We start from the raw sequence: 16,818 nt of genomic DNA on the forward strand, positions 1-16,818 counted from the left end.
AAATTCTAGTGATAGGGGCATAGTGATGCCAATGCAAACAAACCACTGTTTTACACCAGTAGCAAGATCAAAGTAGCTCCACACTTCATTGGTAGAATTGTAAGAGTAATGACAGTTCATTCCACTTTAAAAATAAAGCTGTCAGAGACAATAGACTTCATGTAACACATGTAAAATGCTAAAAAATCCAAAAAATTGACATTTGACTAACATTTGGGATAAAATGAAAAAAAGATAGAGCTCTTAAAATGGCAGCAGCATGTGGAAGAGCATTGTTTTGTTGGAATAGAACACTGGAGTGTGAATTTAGAGAAGGTAAAGTCACTGGTTGCACAACCTTATTAATGTAACCTTGTGCCGTCAAAGTGCCGGTAATAAAGAACAAAGGTTTTCAGCATGATGCATTACACAATATGTGTTACACATCCATTACACACCACTCCTGTATGTGTAGTTCAACAAATGTTGCCCATCTAAACTGCCTACTTTCTGATTTTTGACTGTGCTTGGTAACCTTTATCTTCCTTCTGAATAGCATTACAAATACAACACTTTGAAGTTTTGAAGTTGCCAGATTTCCCCCATAATCTGATTTCCCAAGTGCATAAAAACGTGTTGGATCCCTGCCAAAATCAAATTCTCTGAAGTTATTGCATTGTAAATGCTCTGAATGTCTATGACTAACATATGCTCTAATATAGTAAATGTTGGCTGTCAAATTGACCATCTTGGACTTTGTAATATTAAAAGCTTATTGTGATCTATTTGGTTTGAGCATCAGGACAAACTGTACTGCAGTCTGGACTAAATTGATTTTTTTAGAGTTTTAATATTAAGTATTTTAAATTGATCCAACTTTGCTCAACAAATAAACCTAAAAACAGATATTAGACTGATAAGAGATGCTGTAAATCTGATGCTCTAGACAAAAAATGAGAATTGAGAAATGGCTGAAACAACAAAATAGATGCAGCACTTTTAGATCTCAGATAATGCAAAGAAAACAAGTTAGTATTCGTAAAGTTTTGTAGAGTTCTGAAATCAATATTTGGTGGAATATCCTTGGTTTTCCATCATAGCTTTCATGCATCTTGGCATGTTCTCCTCCACCAGTCTCACATACTGCTTTTGGATAACTTTATGCCAAAATTCAAGCAGGTCAGCTTGGTTTGATGGCTTGTGATCATCCATTTTTCTCTTGTATATATTCCAAAGCTTTTCCACTTGGTAAAATCTAAGAAACTCGTCATTTTAATCTTTTTTTTTCCAGTGCTGTATACACAGTATATATATTTGGACACATCTAAAACTCATCATTGTTATGTACAGCATGGGTCAGTACACAAGCAGACAACGAACAACTAACAAAGACACAGCCATGCTCGTTATCCAAAAGCTGACATAGACAACAGACAAATAAAAAACATCAAGAATGTTTCTGAAACACAAGAATAGCAAACATATGAGAAACTTGAAAACATGGACAATAAACAGCTGAGAATTGTGAGAGATAAATAGAAGACTTCACAAGAAGCACAGTCATATGGGTGAGTGTATATATAGCAGTCCTAACAAGTATATAAATGAGGAACAGGTGTGTGTGTGTGTGATATTAGTAGGATATGCCAGGATAGAGCTGGAGCAGGAAATGGCCAATCTGGACTGGAAAAGACAGTGTAATTATAATTCAACCCATTAGCAGTTTAGCAGGTTTTTTAATTAATCCTGTTTTATAAAAAGCGCATTTTGAACTCCAAATGAACTTCAAATAAAGAGGACTTTATCTAGAATATCCTGTTAATGTGCAACACAGGGTTCTTTAAGCACAGATTTCACAGATTGACCATTTTTAGTTGAAAAAACTTACAATTTTGTAAACGATATGTGTGAAGACCACTGTGCTGAGCTTATAAAATGTTTAAAACACTGTCTCTAAACATTTTTGACAGGGATTGACTGTTCAGTGTTTTTGGGGCTGATACTGATTGCTAATTATCTTTTAATAATAATTAAATAATAATTAATAATTGGTTGATCTCTAATACCAAGGACGGGACTGGATACTACATTGACCTTTGCAGACAAACTTGGCTATGCATCATCGTGCAGGGCTTCTGCAATGTTCTGGACTTGACTTGGAACCAGCAACATCTACAATGTTGTGGAACTCCAACAGCAGCTGAGAGAGCCCATGAATTTTATAGCAGAACTGGATAATGGAGCTCAAAGCAAGAAAATGGCTACTTATCCAGCGCTAAATCTCTAGAGTTTAAAGAAGAACTTCATGTTCTAGAACAGATTTTACATAAAATTATAATGTACGGGTGCCGAGTGGTCCACTATGAGCGGTTGGTCGCAGGTTCGAAGCTTGCCATCAAGCTGCCGGTGCTCAGAGGGAGCCCAATTGGCCCTGCTCCCTCCAGGTGGGTAGATGGCGCTCTCTCCCCACACCACTCCTTGGGTGATGTCCACAACACAGGGCGTCTGTGAGCAGAGTCACTGTGCTTTCCTCCAAGCGCACTGTGATGCTACTCGGCAATGCTGCATCAGCAGCAGTTTGAAAAGAAGCGGTGGCTGGCTTCACATGTATCAGAGGAAGCATGTGTTAGTCTTCACCCTCCTGGTGTGTTTGGGCATCACTAGTGATAGGGGGAGTCCTAATGAGTGGGTTGGGTAATTGGCCGTGTAAATTGGGGAGAAAATAGGAAAAATTAAAATAAAAAAAAAAATAAATAAAAGTTTATATGTAACATTCTGCTCAAACGCCATTAAACATGCCAATTACTGTCTACAAATCTAACACAGGCAGTGACTGATAAACTCATTGGCGCTCAATACAAAGATGCCAGACACAAAGTAATCATTACCAAGCAAATTGTGTTTGCAAAGTGTTTGTTAATAATTTCAAGAAGCTAAAGGATCTTTCTCAACTGTCTTGTTTCGATTTTGCCCTTCTGTCTTTCCAGTTTGGTCCAATTCAAAACAACAGATCTGTAATTTGCTTTGGACTGAGTTGCAAACCAAAGGACCAAAGTTTTGGTCTAACAAAAAGAGGTGGTCTTAGTCTGGATCACATCAACCATGGTTCAATTCGTTTGCAGTTTGAAAACGCCTTTTTTGGATAGTTGGATACAAGCTATCGTCACCCAATAAACAATAAAAGAAGAAAAAGAACCACTACAAACTAGTCAATGCCAAGTATAGGGGAATACAGTCCATATTCAGTAGGTGTTGATGACCGGATGTACTTAGGGTGTTTTCATACCAGCACTATTGGTCCGGTTAAACAGTGTCTGGTTCATTTTTACCCTTAGCGCAGTTCATTTTAGGATTTGTGGTGAGAGTGTGATCTGGTCTCGATCCAACCCAACTATTAAATATACTCCCTTTATTAGAGCTTAACTGCTGATAAGATGCAGTTTAATCTGATATATTAGCCAGACAACACTAATTAGTTACCACAGCTATGAACAAATGATGGCTCTGCTCCCTTTTGTTTACACACTGAGTGCGGTATGTGCAGCGTTCACTGCTTGCAGCTGTGCAACTTTGTTTACTATATGTTTTAGCGTCAAACTGCACAGATATATACGCTGGAACACAGAATCTTCTCACAATATTTACTTTATTGTTCCTTCGCCAGACAGCTCTGCTGACCAATCAGAGGAGACAACATGCTCATATGGTTTTTTGGTTTATGCATTTAGGTTTATGCCTGTGTGAAACCAAACCAAGCAGATGGAGAAAACACTCCAAGAAGGACTCATCAACTGATCCGGACCATAGAAACCAACTGCAGGTGTGAAAACACTCTTATTTTGCTAACCTGCATCATTGTGAAACCACAACTAACTGGACATTCAGGTGTGAAGATACCATAACCGTTGTAATGGGCAGCTTCACACTTCAGAATAAAAAGCTAAAACCATCACACACCCCAGATACAGCTGTCTGATGCCCCCTCTGGGCTCAAATATTCTAAAAATAGATTTTAAAGGCATGCTTTGGCTTCGGCATGTTTATAGCTGGAACAAAAATGTGGATCTAAAGGAGAATAAAAACATTAATTCCAGAGTTGTTGCGTTTACTGTCTCTCAGCTGCTAGAGGTTGTGTTGCCCGAATCCTGACTAAAGCCCCTCAACCCGCTTTGCTAGAAAACGATTTTGTTTCACTTTTATCCCTCACATCTTACGTGCTGGAGCTTCTAAAAGACTCAGAAATGCTCAGAAATGCTCAGAAATATATAGAAATCCATGTCCAGGCTGACTGGAATTTTATCTGACAGTTGGAGAGAAGAATATGGCGGGTGAGATCTGTACTTCACAGCCAGTTCCCTCCAGAGATAAGCACATCACTTCCTTCTCCTCACAAAGGTCAGCATACTCCTGCAGTGCCACAGAGACACAAGAGCATAGTGGGAATACTCAATTCAATCAAGGCTATTTGGCTTCTCTGCATTTTACAAAGATATGTTAAAAGAATGGAAAGAAGTTTGACAGGGGCCACTCGTCGGTGAAAGTGAAAGTAAATGGAGTGAGACTTCCCTCCACAGTGATTGTCTGGGATATCAATCAAACGTTCTCGGCACGCAGATAGTTTCAAAGCATACCGAAGTATCTGGAGAAAATCTCATGGCAAAGCATTGATATGCTGCGGCGTCAGTTCCACCACATCACCATCAATCAGCTGCGTATAAAGATGTACGACGCATCAGCAACTTTCAACCAGTTCTACAAACCCAGTCTGAATTCTAAATGGAGAAACTGTCGTGTTCTAGGTCTCTTGTTTGCGTTATGAAATAATGGAATTCCTGCTGCAATTTCCACTGCAGAGCAGAACAGTTCTGACTTGAGAGGGTATCTGTTCAGTAAGAAACACTTACCAACGAGGGTCCAGTTTCCCAAAAGCATCTTAGCATTAAGAACATCTTAGCATGAAGAGAGAGAGTGCTCAGGGTGAAGCTCGCTTTACCATCATCTTCCATCATCTAAAGCCCTCTCCTGAGAGGATTCGTTTCTCCGGGGGGTGTCTGTGAAAAATATTTCACACTTCTACTCAATGATAAAACTCTTGCATCCGGACTGCAATTAAAAAAACAGGAGGACCAGTGACTTTTTTTTTGGATTTATCGGTCACGTGACATGGAGTTCAGTAGCTCCTCCATTTCCACTCGCTGTTGTATTTATGTATTTATATCTCCATGGAAACACATGATCAAAGCGTAATTACGGTGCGTAGCAGTGGACAAATAGCTATTTTTACTATTAAACGTAAGGAGAAGAAACTCAGATGTGGATTTGGATGGGACTAAAAATACCAAAGGACCTTGGAGTTCAGTGAAAAACTAAAATTTTTCAGAGGACATCTGAGAAAAACACGCACATGGTCAATCCAGACAGGAATAAAATCACAAAGGATCCCCCATAAAAGAGAAACTAATACCGTCCGGATAGGCCTGAAGATTCGTCTTAGTACTAAGACGTTTTTGAGAAAACCCACCCTATGCTGGGCCTAGTTATTTTGTGTATGGTTAGTTGTGGTTAGTGGACATATAGCTGTTTAGTGGGAGGGCTTGAAGACTGAGGGCTCTGCCTATTGGCTAGCTGGGCCATGCAATATTGGATAAGGCCCTTTGCCAGCATGCTAACACTACTGTAGCAATGCTAAATGATTATTTCATTCAATTTTTATCTCTAATTTCGCTAGGCCAATTGTCCCACCCATTCAGCTGCTACTCATCTGTATACCCCTCATCACTTAAGATGCCACATCACAAGGAGGGTGAAGACTAGATACATTTGAAGTCAGACACCACCTTTTTTCAAACTGCTGATGATGCAGCATTGCCAAATAGCATCACAGCGCACTCAGAGGAAAGCACAGCGACTCGGTTCCTATACATCAGCTTACAGACGCCTTGTACTAATTGACATCACCCTTTGAAATTATGAGGGGAAAGAGCACTATCTACCCTCCCAGAGAGAGAGCAAGATCAACTGTCCTCTCTCAGGGCTCCGGCAGCTAATGGCAAGCTGCATGATTGGGATTCAAACCAGCAATCTCCCGATCATAGTGGCAATGCTTAGCCTGATTGACGACACTTTGCCCTGAATGATTAGGTTTTATCAGTGATTTGACCTTCAGTTTCTTTAAGTATTTTGTTTTTTTCCCATTCATAGAGATGGGAGGCTAGTCTCGCAAAACCTTAAATTACTGCCTGCTGCAGTTGAAGGTCATCCAAACCCGAAACAAACCTGATTTGCTTGCAGTCTGAGCATTGGCATCACAGCTACAGACATAATAACTGCTGACTAGCTTTTGATTGGATATCTAATCATTCTCAGACCTTGATGTAGCCAACCCTGTGCAAGTTTATCAGGCAGAGCAGCATCATTCTGACTTTTGAAACACCTCAGGATCACTAGAGGGTTAAAAAAAATTGTCTGCTGAGTATATATGAGTATGTTTTTATCCAACTGTTTGGTGTGGTCACAATGTGACCGTCGATGAAGGATTGTAGAGAACATTGAGCTCAATCTTATTCATTGCAAACCAGCGAGGTGAACAAATACGATACCAAATATAATGTAGTACGTCCACAAAACAGTTCATGCCTCTGACCCGTCGAGGCATGAACTAACTAACTCCTCAACACTTCTAAAGGTGTTCTGTCAAATCTGGCACCAAGACATTAGCAGCAGTCCTTGACATAGCCCTGTGCAGACAATCTATCCTTAGCTCTTCAAGCATATCAGTAAATCAAGGGTGCCCATGACCCTGTTGCTGGTCCCTAGGTGTCCTTTGTTGGGGCAATTTTGTTAGGTGGTGGCCACTGTTTACCATGGACAACTCATAAGAACTGCCTGATATTTTGGAGAGGTTTTGACAGAGATTCCATACCCTCCATTTTTCCACACAGAATGGGCATGCTAGACCTTTATGTGGCAGCAGTACCTCAAAAATAGAGATATCGAATCCAAAAGCAACGGAAAAACACAGAAAATCGAAAATCTCACCTTGAAGAGTCCAAAACCCAGACAAAACCTCTATTTTTAAAAATGTCTGCCATAAGTGTGGATGGTGCCTAATATATTGACAGCTTCCACTATAAGAAAAAATAAGATTTTTTTTCACTGTGTTATTTTAACCTTATATCACATCAGTGCAGCTCTGCTGCGTCTCAAGCACCAAAGCCAAAATAGCATGTTTGTTTCCATTATTAAGACATAAGGGTTCAAGCTATCTACACATTCATTCAGAGCCGGTGGACCTTTGTCCAGGCCCAGTCTCCCCAGGTGCATCTGTTACCTGAATCCAGGGCCATCTGTCGTTCTCGGCAGCCGTCCAGGCGTTCACCAGACCCTTCTTGTTGAGCCGGGCAAAGTAGGGGTACCACTTCTGCAGGCCGAAGAGAGCGCGGTGGGTGGAGGAGGCAGTGATCTGCTGGTTGGAGATTATTCCGCCTTCCATTCCAAGAGGACCGGAACATTCTGGAGAAGGAAACAAAGAGACAAGCACATATGAAGACATGGCAAGTCAAGTCAGTTCAAGGTTAAAGCAGGTATGTAGAGGTCAACCTAGAATTTGATTTTATAATTGGGTAGGGTATGAAAAACAAACAAATAGACAAACATCAGGGTTCCTTTCCTTAAATTTGAACAGACAATTGAGCAAATTACAATTTGTATAGCACTCAATTGAGGTAGTGATACAGCCTGAAGTGTGTTAATTAAGAAGTGCAATTGTTAGCATGTCAGCTGTGCTTTCACATGTATACACACCAAAAAACACAGAAAAACAGTTCTCATCAAACTCAACATGATTCTATTAATTAAATACGATGTTAAAGTCAGAATATCAATAAAACAGCCACTTCAAATCCAAAGCAGTGTTAATTTAGTTGACAAATAATTTTCGTCATAGTTTTCATCAACAAACCTTTTTTTCAAGATGAAAACAAGACAATAACTAATTAAAAACAGCATAAAATAATAAAAATGATAATGAAATTAACTGACATTTTTGTCAACGAATAAAAACGAGACGAAAATGTTTGGCAGGGAGGACATACAATTAGAATTAATTTAGTTTTGGGAAAGGTAGGGACCAGTTAGGTAAAGATCCAATCACTGCTACTTTAGCGTAGGTGGAGAGGCAAGACAAGCAGGGTAGTCATCCAATCAGTACCTGTCTCTTTTATACTGTAATAACATGACAATATATATTTCTCTTTTGATGTTGCAAAAAACAAGACAATGTGTAAACCATGTGGGGCGACCATCTCACGTCAGAAAGGAACTCAATAGAAAAAAAGAGGTAGTGAACATATAACAATAAAATAAGTGAATCTATTAACCCAAGAGTCTGCGTAAAGTTCCTGTGAATCGAGAAATGTTAAATTCCTTACAAAACTATCATAGTGTGGTGGTTTTGTGCTTTATGTTTTTCTCTGCAAAATTCATTATACTTTTAAAAATCTGAACAAACTCTTATCTAGTGGTTTTGTTTTCTGCCATTTTGCCCAAATTTTATGATACTGTTTTTTTTTTCCCCTCTCATCGTATGTTCATAAAGAACTGTGGGTTAACCAAGGGCTGGGAAGGATACATCAGTTGTGTCCTCAAAATGATCAATTACCAAAAACAGCTTTGATAATTCACATTGCCTTGCCATGAGCACCCAGGCCAGTGTTGAATCTCACTCATACTCATAAGATAACACCTCATAACTTATACAGAAGCGGACAATTCCAATTCCATCTCCTGAGGTGGCACTTCATGGCCAACTGACATGTCTTTTTTTTAGGATTCAGGTCTTGGTCATTATTTTTGGATGCCACATTTTTCTCATTGACTAACTCTAACGCATCCTTGATTAATATAGTGTTGAAATCCAGCCAATATCTACCAACAAAAGAATCCTCTTGAGAATGCGTGTTAGTTTTACATCCCTATGATGTATATATTTTTTTATTGGCCTGTGGCCTACATCTGGCTAGCAGTCCCAAGAAGGAATGATTAAAAGCCATGAAATAAAGAAAGGGGTTGTGATGGTATATAAGCATTTAATCAGTTGTTTCATGCCTGGGGGAACTCCGTTGTTTTGTATGTATGTGTGGTTATAGGTCAGTTAAAGTTTTATTGGATAAATACCAAATCAAAGAAAGAAAAACATACAGTACAGAAAAAAGGCATGTACTGTAATACAACTCATGTTGTTGCATACCTTAACCCTTAACCCTTAGCCAGTCATTTAAACTACAAGGGACTATAAGAACCTACAAGTGTATTTATCTTCTGCATTCTTAGTGTGGTGGAAGGGAGGGAATGCTCAGCATGCTCAGAGGCCGCCATTTCTTCTTTACCAGGCTGATTCAAAGAGGTTTACCTAATGGAATTCCATTGGGGAATGCTTTTCTTGCTTTTGGTGTTGGGTTGGAGGTGCAAAAAGGGTCTCTACCGGTGAGCTGCAATTTTATGATGGTACAATTAGTCCACTCCTAATTGTATTTCTGAGTGATTTAAAGATGGAGTTATCTAAGAAGTTCATGAAATCACGAATCAAACAAGGCTGGTTCAAATCCCAGATCAGATCATGATGCTTGCCATCAGCAGCCGGAGTCAGAGAGAGCGCAGTTTGACACATTACTGTAGCTCTGGGTGGGTAGATTGTGCTTGCTTTGCACATGCTACTTTGAATCCATTGGCTACTCAACGTTGCTGCACCAGCGGTAGTTTGGAAAAGAGCTATGAATGGCTTCACACATATAAAAGGAAGACACACCTTGTGTTGGGGTATTACTAGTACTAGGGACGTTATTATGGACATGTATTGGGAAATTGGTCTTCGAAATATATAAAATACTGCCGACTCAGCACACAAAATAAACTGCATCAGAAAACCCCCATCTTTAATTCTACGTTTTTCTCCTCGTGTCCCAGAACAATTTACACACAATTTAACCTCTCTTGTACACATTTACTCAAGTCCTTTCAATTAGCTAACAACCATCGGAATCAATATTACGAGGATTAGCATTCTACCCCCAGTCCACATGTCCTTGTGATCTAGACGAGGAGGATGTTTTTGAGTCTGATATGGCATTCCGAGCCATCCCCTGCTCTTTTGTCTGAAAGGGAACAGGTTGGAGCACTCAGGAAACCCTATTTGTGTCTTCGTCGCGACCTTCGACGTCCGGGCAGCGAAACTATTTAAAGCTTAATTCAGTTAGGAGTGTTTTTGCTCAGCGGAGCGGTAATGGCGCCGCCGATACTTCCTCACAATATGTCTTTCGGAGGCTCTGTCAACAATGTCCTTGAGCGGCCGGGGTTTGCGCTGGCGTGGGCCTGGTAAATGTTTGTAAGGCGGGAGTAGAAAGAGCAAGGATGTGTGCTCGATCATTGAGACAGAGGCAGTGACAGGCCTGGAGGGGAAAGCTGTCTGCGTGCAGGGTGGGGTGTTGTGTCTTTGTTGAGTGTGAAATCTGCAGCAATAAGGACTACTCAGCAAATTTCACAAAGCGGCTTTTAGACGATGACAGCATGGAAGTAATGGCAGATTTACAGGTATTGTTTAATGTCAGATAATCCCAAAAACTTTTGACACCCCGAAGGCTATAAGTTCGAGCCCCTGGACTGACAGGTTGTGGGGGTTGAGTAGTAAAAGAACAAGCTCGGGACCAGAAGTTTATTGGTTTGAGCCCCAGGACTGACAGTTTGTGGGGGTTGACTAGTGAAAGAACAGGCTCATGACAAGAAGTTTATTGGTTTGAGCCCCTGGACTGACAGGTTGTGGTGATTGGGAAGTGAAAGAACGGCGGAGTAGGGGGAGGTTAAGGGTTGTGTGCACCTTTGTCCTAAAGGTTCAAGAAATGCTCTTGGGACACAAAAAGGACAGACATGGACTGACAAGGAATAGGCTTGAGACCAGAAGGTACCTGGTTCAATCCCCTGAACTGACAGGCTGTACAGGTTGGGAGTTGAAAGAAAGGGCTTAGGACTATAAGGCTTTTGGGTCAATACCCTGGATCAACAGGTTGTGAAGGTTGAGTAATGCAAAAACAGACTTGTGGCCAGAAGCTTATTGGTTCAATCTTGTGGAATAACTGTTGGTGGGGGCTGGAGAGTCAAAGTATGGGGAAGAGGGGTGCAAGTTGTGTGCAACAGTGACAGTGAGAAATGCACTTGGGTCACTAGGAGGTTAATCATTTGAGCCACTGCACCAACAGGATGTGGGGATTGAGTAGTGAAAGAATAGGGGGGGGGGGGGGGGGGTGAGTCATGAATGTTAGAGAAATGTGCTTGGAACACCAGGAGGTTATTGGTTCAATTCCATTGACTGACAGGCAGTGGATGCCAGTGAATGAAAGAACACAGGGGAAGGGGGTGCACCTGTGTCCTGTGTCCTAAAGTTTAAGGAAATAGGCTTGTGGCCAGAAGGTTATTGATTCAATCCCTTGAACAGACAGATTGCGCGGGAAGGGTAGTGCCAGAACAGAAAGTTTTATGTTTACCTTTGGATCCTAAAGGTTAGGGGATTGCGTTTTGGATCAGAAGGTTATTGGTTGAAGTCCCTTGAACAGGCCGATTGCGGGGAAAAGATAGTGCCAGAACAAAGGGCTTTATGTTTACCTGAGTCCTAAAGGTTAAAGAATTGTGCTTAGGATCAGAAGGTTATTGGTTGAAGCCCCTGGACTGATAGGTTGTTATGTAAGAAAAGTGTAAAATAAAACAGGGAAGAGTGGGGTGGCTATGTGCACCTGTGTCCTGAAGTTTAGAAATGGGCTTGGGACCAGAAGGTTATTGGTTGGATTCTCTGGACTGACAGGGAACATGGGAGGAAAATAACAGCACTTTTAGGCACTTAAGCAGCTACTCCCTGGATGCTGAGGTGACTACTGCCCCCACTACTTGGTCTGTGTGGTCACTACCCATAATCAGTAATATAAGTGTGTTTGTGTGTCTATTGCCAGTGATTAAGGTTACAATCCATTGTGCTTTTCTATAATAACTGAACTAGAAAGTGTTTCCTAAAAAAATCTGTGACATCAGCTAACAGTCAGCGAGTGTGGGGGATATCACTGTGCTGGGAGGATAAGGGGGGTTGGTTTCATTCTACCCACCCACCCAGAGAGAGCAGGGTCAATTATGCTCTCTGGGACTTCTAACCACAGATGGCTGTGACTTCACCTGGCACTGAACCAATGACCCCCCACAGATAGACCCAACACTAAGATGGCTACACCACTCTAAACACCTCGGGAGCCCCACATGCTCATTCACTCATGCTCACGCACTGAAGATGCTCCACAAGGGGATGTTGAGACACTGTGTCCTTGTTCAGATAAAGAGAAAAACATTGGAAAGATGTTTTCTGCTGTCTACCACATGTTTGAGCACATGTAGATTTCTTAAAAATGTAATTAAGTAACATACAAACCTGAATTTGTACAATTTTCTGCCCAATTTGAAAGTCCAATTACCCAACCCGCTCATTAAGGCTCCCCTCATAACTAGTAAAGCTCACAAAAATATGAAGGCGGAGACCAGCACATGCCTCCTCTGATACATGTGAATAGGGCTGTCCCTAACGATTATTTTTTAAACGATTATTCTAACGATTATTTTTTTTCGATTAGTCGACTAATCTATTCATTGAGAAACATATTTAAATAATTATTTTACGTTTTAAAGCAAACGATAAATTACTATATTTATATATAATAACAACAACAACAACACAAGCCTACTAAACCAAACCCCACACTTATAATCACTTACATGTACAGCACGTTGTTTAGATCTATAACGCTAAAAATGGATAAGCTCCCATACACCACAACCGTGTGTTGCACTGTTTTCTGTGACCGCTAGATTTTGTGACCACTGGCAAGTAGTTCTCAGCAGACCGGTGCACTGGCCGATTCGAAACGTGTTCGTTTCTAATGTTTACCCCGACTGGCCAAAACGGTTCAGTTTAGGGCTGAGGGTAAGGTGTAGGTATAGAAAGCTTCCGTTTTGCCAATGAACGCTCATAACCGTGAGCACTGGTCACAAAATTCCGACGGTGACAGAAAACGGTGTGACACCGCAGCGCCGAAGGCGCTAGCTAAAATAACTTAAGGCAGCTAGCTTAGCTAAACACCTGAACTTATGAATAATGCTACTGTTTCTGGAAACTGCGAAATGCCATGCACAAATATAAACCAAAAATGTATAATTTCTGCCTGTGGCAGGTTTAAAACCTTTGGTAGACAGCCTTAAGTCTTTTTAAGGACACCCGCGGAGACCCTGATGTAAACGGTAACTTACTGTGTGACCCTGTTGACATAGTGCTCCTGGATGTTTGCGCTTCAAGTGCTCCTTTTGCACATATGGCAGAGGACCACATTGTTGCCCTTTTGCGTGAAATGCTCCCAAACTTTAGATGCCCGCTGGCGTTTTTTTGTAGCTGGAGATTGCTCTCCGGAGTCCAAGCTCTCTAGAGCTTAGATTCTCTGCCCGAACCCGACATGACCCGAGGCCCGCCCGTAAATCCGACCCGGGCTCCAGAAAATAGTCCGAGATGTAGGCGTCTGTTTTTTAATTATATTTTTATTTAAAAAAAAATAACGAAAACTGAAAGTGAAACTAAACTAATTTATTTATAAGCGCTGTTTTCACTACCGCAGTTCTACAGCGGGGGTGTTGTGCCGATTCTGTCCGCGAAGCGGGAGTCAGATTCAGCAGAGAGTCGGATTCGGCACAAACGCGGCGGCACCTCGCGGTCCGCGGTGTCAGTTGTAAGCGCTCGCGCTAGCCGCAAAATACGGCAGAAAACACTGAGGGAGCTGCAGAATTATGAATGGGACTAGAATATGAGCACGAGGAGATCAAAGAGAACCTTCACCTGTGAGTAGAACAAGCAAATCTCTCTCTCTCTCTCTCTCTCTCGCACGTGAACTCCTCCGCGTTTGACTTGCAGAACTGTGTTTAGCTGTTCTTAAAAATCATTTTAATTAAATAATAGTTCTATGCTTCTATGTTACCGTGTTAATTAACATAATTCTGATCATATTTCGCTCATTAAAACAGCCCGAAAACAGCCAGTTGGAATTTTTGGGCCCGATCTAACCTCTAATGCTCTCCACAGGCGCCGCCATGTTTACGACGCGCCGACGCACGTTATGCAAATCGATGTATTTTTGTAATCGATGACGTCGATTATGTCGATGCGTCGCCCCAGCCCTACATGTGAAGTCAGCCACCATCTCTTTTAGAACTACTGCAGAGAAAGCATTAATGGTAGCCAACAAGCTTGGAGGAAAGCGCCGCTGCCCAGCTTTGATACATCAGCCAACAGATGCCTGTGCTGACCGACATCACATTGGGAGTAATTAAGCACCATCTACCCACCCAAAGACAGCAAGGTCAACTGTACTCTCTCTGACTCCGGCTGCTGAGGCTATGCAGCACGAACCGAGAATCGATCTGGGGTTCCTTGGATCATAGCGGCAACTCTAACTAACAGTTAAATTAATTTTAACAAATGTTTTGAAAATTTGAGCAGAATTCCATCTCCATTAATGAAATAATTTTACAAGTTTGATTGTAATAATTTTGGGCTGTTTAAATAGAATCCATTCCTCATAAAATGCTCACACAGAATCAAGTGCTGCTGGTTGTTTTCAAATGTATACAAAAAAAAGGAATCTGCATGTATTATATCAAAAATCACATCTTGGCATTTTTTAATTGTTTCATTTTTGGCTAATTAAAAAAGTACACTGGGAAAAATATTCAATTTTAAGGCTTTCACATGAAGAGTGGCAAATTGTTGACAGGTGCCGAGTGCCAATAATTAACTAATGGAAGTGAGCATGTCTCAGTTGAGTTGCTGACTATATTGAAAAATGTAAATTAAGTAATTTAGAGTATGCACAGATCAGTAAATGTTTTCTTTTTGGCTGAAGCTTTTGTCAACAAAAATCATTAGCAAGCAACAGGAACAGACTGTAGTAATAGGCAAAGATGTAGTCTGCACTAATGCCCCGCAGGTCATTGCCTTAATACGATTCTAACAAAGTCACCGAGATCAAGGCATGGAAAAATAACAAGGACCCGGGGAGACTGGCGACTAATGAACATATGTTTTGACACAGCACCAAAGAAACAGCAATGATGAGAAACCTGGGGATGAGGGAGAAATAGCATAGCAGAGTTGAAAGGTCTGACGGATGGCATTTAGGAGTTTTCCTGCTGCTGCTTTAGGTGAATCATAGAGGAACACATAGAGCTTTACAGCCAGAAGAAATATATTTAACTGAATTTTTTACAGATTTTTTAATGCAGTTCTGTTCTGTCACAGTCTGTTCTTATCATGATATTTTGAACCAATATTTAAAGATGATTTATGTTGGTTAATCTAACGAGACTGTAGCTGGGAGGCTGGATAAGAGAGGGACATCACGTGAATATACAGGGTAGATAGACGGATGAATGGATAGATGGATAAAGAGATATAGGGATGATAGACAGATGATAGGTGGGTGGGTAGATGAATGGGCAGATAGAAAGATGAATGGATAGAGAGATGTAGAGGGATGGATGGATAGACCGAAGGAGGAGCAGACAGACGAATAGAGGGCTGGATGGATAAGTGGGTGGGTGGATGGATAGAGACAGAGGTATAAATGGATAGATGGATGGATGGATGGATGGAGAGATACGTGAATGGATGGATACCCAATGGATTGGATAGTGATTCAGTTAGAGAGATGGATAGATGGGAGGGTGGGTGATTGGGTGGATGGATGGATAGATGGATGAAAGATAGGAATGGATTGAGAGATATCGATGGATAGGTGGTTGGGTGGATAGATAGATAGATAGATAGATAGATAGATAGATAGATAGATAGATAGATAGATAGATAGATAGATAGATAGATAGATAGATAGATAGATATCTCTTCATGAATAAAGATATTTGAAATAGAGGTTTGGATGGGTACATGGATGGATGGATGCACTGATGGATGGATGGATGGATGGATAGACAGATGGACGAGCGGGCAGGCGGTTGGGGATTTGGATGGATGCATAGAGAGATAGAGATATAGAGGGATGGATGGGTGCATGGACAAATGGACGGACAGACAGACAGATAGATAGATAAATAGATAGAAATTCCTTGAGAGAAGATAGATAAATATAGGTCTAAATAAAGAACTTGGTTGGATAGAGAGATAGATTGATGGGTGGATAGACAGATGGACGAGTGGGTGGATGTACGGATGTAAGGCTGGAGATATAGAGGTTTGGATGGGTGCATGAATAGATAGATAGACAGATAGACAGACAGACAGATAGAAATCCCTTCATGAGCAAAGATGAATGACTATAGGTCTAAATAAAGCACATTTTATTTTTAACGTAAAAAGTTTTCTCCTCTTATTTTTTTGGCGCAACCATCCATCAGAAATGTACGCAGGATTCTTTTTTTTGCCGGAGCATGATCTGCTCGATTAGTCTGGTACACACAGGACAGCACACAAAGAGAACGCATCATATTTGCAGCTTAAACCTGAGCAAAAGCCTCAGCACATCTGGCCCTGAATGTTTACTGGGTGTGGAGAGGGAGATCTGACCGGATCTCAGGCGAGCTTAACATTCCATTAGAAAGCTAAAACCAACATGACAGGTGGGGGGGGGATTTATATCAGGAGGGTTCAGGTGGCCATTAATCTCAGAATCTTCCATCTATTGGCCATTACCAGTGGGCAAGAAAGTCATTATATTGCACATTGCTCCATCTAATTTGATGGGGAGTCTGGAATGC

The 16,818-nt window shown here is 41.1% G+C and overlaps 1 protein-coding gene across 7 annotated transcripts in view; it reads right to left on the reverse strand.

Annotated features, from left to right (window-relative positions):
* The window catches only part of edil3a (EGF-like repeats and discoidin I-like domains 3a), a 332,424-nt gene that overhangs the window by 108,625 nt on the left and 206,981 nt on the right, over positions 1 to 16,818 (reverse strand). For all 7 annotated transcript variants that reach the window (XM_022667538.2, XM_022667540.2, XM_022667537.2 and 4 more), the window contains exon 6: positions 7,310 to 7,491. In XM_022667538.2, the coding sequence (XP_022523259.1) occupies positions 7,310 to 7,491 (182 nt within the window). The remainder of the gene's footprint in view (positions 1 to 7,309; positions 7,492 to 16,818) is intronic.

This window comes from Astyanax mexicanus, chromosome 22, assembly GCF_023375975.1.
Source record: "Astyanax mexicanus isolate ESR-SI-001 chromosome 22, AstMex3_surface, whole genome shotgun sequence".
Lineage (NCBI taxonomy): Eukaryota > Metazoa > Chordata > Actinopteri > Characiformes > Acestrorhamphidae > Astyanax > Astyanax mexicanus.